The 5076-nt window shown below is 55.2% G+C and overlaps 1 protein-coding gene across 1 annotated transcript in view; it reads left to right on the forward strand.

Moving 5' to 3' along the window:
- Positions 1-5076, forward strand: part of ZC3H12D (zinc finger CCCH-type containing 12D) — a 25470-nt gene that overhangs the window by 17765 nt on the left and 2629 nt on the right. The window contains exon 3 of the mRNA XM_007458770.1: positions 2296-2530. Within this exon, the coding sequence (XP_007458832.1) occupies positions 2296-2530 (235 nt within the window). The remainder of the gene's footprint in view (positions 1-2295; positions 2531-5076) is intronic.

The raw sequence follows: 5076 nt of genomic DNA on the forward strand, positions 1-5076 counted from the left end.
GCAATATCACTCTTTAAGACAGACCCTAGAGAAACCCTTGTCCTTCTGTACCAGGAGACTTCTGTGCAAAACTGACAGTCATGACATGGCCAAACCTCGTGCACACAATGTTCAATGAGGAAAGAAGTCACCCAAGAATATTTGCAAGATGATTCCATTTGTGTAAAGTCTGGAGGCTCATAATCACATTGGAAATTGTCCTTTTGAAGGGTACATATATATGCATTTAAAAAAATAAAAGCAAGGGAATTATAAACACAAAGTTCTCAAAATTGGATTATCTTAAAGGGAGTGGAGGGAGATGCAAACTTCGAGGGGCAATGGGGACTTCAAAGCATGGGCCGTGTTCTATTTCTCAAAGGGAGTACTGCACACATGGCATTTAACTAATGAATTGTAGTTTTAAATTGAAATATAATTGACTTACAGTATCGTATTAATTTCAGATGTACAACATAGTGATTCTGTTGCAGGAGAAATGGGGCACAAGAGGATAGTCATGTCTGAGGTCTTGAGTGAGTCCTTGGGACAGACTACCAAGTGAGCGTCCTTGGCTTTGGGCAGGAAAGAATTCTAGAGTGAACCATAGTAAAGTGAAAGCAGGTTTATTTAGAGAGCTACATACTCCATAGACAGAATGTGGGCCATCTCAGAGGGTGAGAGCTGGCCCTGCGATATGGAGTGGTTAGTTTTTATGGGCTGGGCTAACGAGTGGGAGGAATATTCTAACTGTCTTGGAGAAGGGGCAGGGGTTTCTAGGAATTGGGGCACCCCTACTTTTTGGCCTTTTATGGTTAGCCTTGAAACTGTCATGGTGCCTGTCATTTAGTTAATGCATTACAATAAGGGTATAATGAGGCTCAAGGTCTAGGGAAGTCTAATCTTCTGCCATGTTGCGCCTAGTAGGTTCTAACCAGTTTTTGTCGCATCCCGTTCTTCTTAATGGTTGTGTCATTCTTTCAATAGTTGTGTCCTTCCCCCTTCCTTCCTGTCTCAATTCGATATTTTTATACATTACAAAATGATCAGGGCTTCCCTGGTGGCGCAGTGGTTGAGAGTCCGCCTGCCGATGCAGGGGACGCGGGTTCGTGCCTCGGTCCGGGAAGATCCCACGTGCCGCGGAGCGGCTGGGCCCGTGAGCCATGGCCACTGAGCCTGCGCGTCCGGAGCCTGTGCTCCGCAACGGGAGAGGCCACAACAGTGAGAGGCCCACGTACCGCAAAAAAAAAAAAAAAAAAAAGATCACCACACACACGGCATTGAAAACAATTATTCTTTGTACCATACATGCATTATGCACTTTTGAAAAGTCTGGGAACCATGTCATATAGGAAAGGACTGAGACATGGGGGACGAATATGCTAATAATCTTCCACATGCGGAGTAACTGTTTCTTGTGGAAGGGATTTCTTTTGTCTCCGAAGGCAAAACTAAGATCAAAGAGTAGGCCGTCCAGGGATGCAGATTTTAGCTCCTGTTAAGAGACCTTGTAACGTCTGCAGCTCCCGGGACACACTCCCTCCTCCCAGGCTTCTTGGGGGCTCGCCCCACATGCGCTGGCCCAGTCGCCCCACATCTTATAAGTGCAAAACCTGATGTTCAGAGAGGGGTGAAAAACCCGAGAGCTGGAGCTAAGAGCGGAATGTAGGCTGCAGATTCCTAATCCCGGCCTCTCTGCGTGACATTCTTGTGTCCCTCGGAGCTGTCAGTTGTGGGCTGCTCCGTCCTGAAGGTGTCCCAGCAGACTCCTGTGTCATGGGAGCGGGGGGCAGTGGTTCTCCGCTAAGGGCCCCGGCGGCACTCTTCCAGGTGGATGCAGGGCTCCTGGTAATTCCTAAGTGCCGGGATTCTAGTTAAAATAGGGATGTCTTTCTCCAGACGAAGGCCTCTGTGTCTACCGTGGGAGGGGCACGGGGCAGGTAACCATCACGACGACAAGAGCTGTGGCTTCACTCGTCCTTCCAAAGCGTGTCTCCCTGGCTGGGCACCATCCTCCGGGCTCCTGTCATGACGCAGGCAGGACAGAAGCCAAAAGCCCACTTGACCTCAGGCTGCTGGCAAATTCCTCTCGAGATCTCCCTGCTCTTTGCCTGCTGGGCTGGGCTGTAGGGGAGAGGGGGGAGGGGTGTAGGGGAAGGGGGGGGAGGGGGAGGGAAGCGGGGGCGGCTGGGAGGGGCGCGCTGAGCAGAGAGGAGCCCTGAGCTGCTGGAGCTGCTCCGGAGTTTAGGACGGCTGTGGGGGTGGACAGTCCCTCCGAGAAAGCGCCTCATGCGGTCCCGGCCCTGCGGCCCCCAGAGCAGCACGTGCTGGAGGAGCTGGAGAGGCAGGCGGTGCTGGTGTACACGCCGTCCCGCAAGGTGAGCGGCAAGCGCGTGGTCTGCTACGACGACCGCTACATCGTGAAGGTGGCCTACGAGCAGGACGGGGTCATCGTCTCCAACGACAACTACCGCGACCTGCAGAGCGAGAACCCCGAGTGGAAGTGGTTCATCGAGCAGAGGCTGCTCATGTTCTCCTTCGTCAACGACCGGTGCGTGTGGCCCGTGGGGTCCCGGGGCGGTGACGGGCCCCCCGTGGGGCATAGTCGCGGGCTCAGAGTCCCCCCTGCCCCGGGCTGCCCGCGCCCTCTGTTGGCCCTCTCTGTCTCCTCTCTTTCGTGACCAGATTTCCCCCACGGGGCTGTCTTGTCCCAACTGTCCTGTGACCTTTCTGTTCCCACGCCCACATCCAGCTGAGCCAGCACCCAGTTGCCTGACGAGTGGGCCAAGCATGGCCTTGGGGGGACCTTTCTTTTGTTTTTATTTTTGAAGAATTTAACATTTCAAATAAGAGCACTGGAACTGTCATCATGGGATGAATCTGAACTTTGTTGCACTCCCTTTCAGTTCCTTTATGCTTCTGTCTGTTTTTTTTTTCAAAGTTTTGAATTACGGATGGGAGTGGGCAACATCACCTTTTCTCTGGGGCTGTAAAGATCTTGGAACCGTCTCTGTCTTAATACGTCTTGGTTGACACTTTCAAGAGAATCTGGTTGGTTCATCTGTCCCCTAGGGTGTTTCTCCTGGGTCAGGCCCCCCCTGGACCAACCAGCTACAGTGAAAGGAGGACGAAGTCAGGTCACAAAGCACAGACCAGTTAGCAGGTGCTGGGTGACCAGTTAGCAGGTGCTGGGTGAGCCCCTAGACGGAGCTGAGGTGGGCAGGATGTGATGGCTGGTCCACAAAGCACAGACCAGTTAGCAGGTGCTGGGAGAGGGCCCCTAGACGGGGCTGAGGTGGGCAGGATGTGATGGCTGGCCCACTGCAGGCGTCCTCGGGCATGCTGAAGAGCCTGGCAAGGTGGGCATGGTCACAGGGTGGGACAAGATGGGAGGGCACAGCAGGCTGGGACCTCACTCCCATTCCGATTTCTGTTCCAGGCATGGTAGCTCTGTCCTCATTCTGGGCTCTCTCACTGGTTTGTAGGAATGTGGTTTGGGACAAGCTCCCCAGCTCCGTGAGGGCAGGGACTGTATGTGTCTTATGTGCCACAGCTCCAGCCAGCCTGGCACCCAGTGACTAGTTGTAGATTACTGAGTGAGTGAGTGTAAATGGCTGCAGCCCTGGGGTAGGGAAGATGGGGAGACAGAGGCCACGTGGCTGCTATATCAGGCCACCTGCACAAGGCAGACCAGCTCCTGACCCGGGAGCCTGCGGGGCTCTGTGTGTGGTGGAAAGGGCTAGGGCTCTGGAAGCAGCAGATGAGGTTTCAAACTGAGGTTCTGCCATTTACTGGCTGTGTGTGGTGAGGAAAGCTCTCAACCTCACTGGGCTGAATGTTCTTCACCTTGAATAATCTGCCCTTGGATTAGTCACACTTACCTCTGAGATGGTCGTGAGGACCAGAGAGGACTGTATGTACCCCTAGTGGTAGCAGTTATTCTCAGGCTAGGCCAGAACATGCGCCTCCAGGGGGTACTGCTGCCCCCAGTACCCCTTGGCCCACAGCCAAGGAGGCAGAGGTACCCTCCTAAGCCCAAGGGCGGATGGTCACAGCAGCTACCCCGCAGTATCCCCCATGGTCACTTCCACATTCAGAAGGCTGGAGGCTCCCTCTCTCTGGCTCAGGCCCGGAGGAATCTGGCAAGGCTGGCACCATCGGATCCAGAAAATCCTCACTGAGGTCTGATGGATCATGGCCGCCTCTGACCTGGTGACAGCCTGGGGTCCAGGCCAAGTCCTCTTGACACACTGGCCTCTGCTCAGGGCCTGCCCCAAGGTCCCCCGACTGCCAGAGGGCACAGCCTGCCGCCTGCCTGTGGGCAAGGACGCTCGCCCCGTGCCCAGGGCACGTCCATAGCGCCCTCCTGGCGCAGCTCCCGGCCGTGAGGCCCGGGAAAGAGCAGGGGGTGGCGCCTTTGGGAACTTTTAATAACTGCACTGGGTGGCTCCCCGGATTCTTGGTCAGGGCCCAACTCTGAGAAGCCGGCTGTGTAGCTGGGATCTGAGCCACGGAGGCTACCCGGGACCAGGGATCACCCAGCTCGGGGCCGGCCTGGGGGATGTGGTCTGCACGGTGGGACCCCAGCGTGACCCTTGACATTAAGGGGGAAACCAGCCCATAAAATCAAGCCCCCGATCAGAATCCACTCCCTCTCTAGTGGAACCTTTGTATGACCTGGAAGTGCCTCCTGGGAACGAAAGTATTCATATGAAAAGTGGATTGTGCTGAACGAGGGAGTTTTCCTTCTGAGGAAAGTTGTTTTCCCTTTAGAGCTGCGGGCATCGAGGATGCATTCCCTTCCTCCTCAGACCGATGCCAGGGAAGGGAAGGGGCAGGCGGGGGGCAGGGTGGTGTCAGAGAGTGACAAAGTGACCCCCGCCCATGGTTTGCAGAGGACGGTGGAGCCTGCGCTGAGCCCTGGGGCTGTGTGTGCCGCCGCACCTGTGTGCAGGCTGCACCCGGATCCGCTTGTTCGCTGACCCACCAGCTGGCGTTTTGAACTCTGTTAATTTTCATCCCCAACCTGAGAGGCCCAGAGCTGTGGGGCAACACAGGAGAAATGGAGCTCCCAGGACCAGAGAGACCCCCCCCCCC

Source organism: Lipotes vexillifer, unplaced genomic scaffold (assembly GCF_000442215.2).
Source record: "Lipotes vexillifer unplaced genomic scaffold, Lipotes_vexillifer_v1.1 scaffold639, whole genome shotgun sequence".
Classification (NCBI taxonomy): Eukaryota; Metazoa; Chordata; class Mammalia; order Artiodactyla; family Lipotidae; genus Lipotes; species Lipotes vexillifer.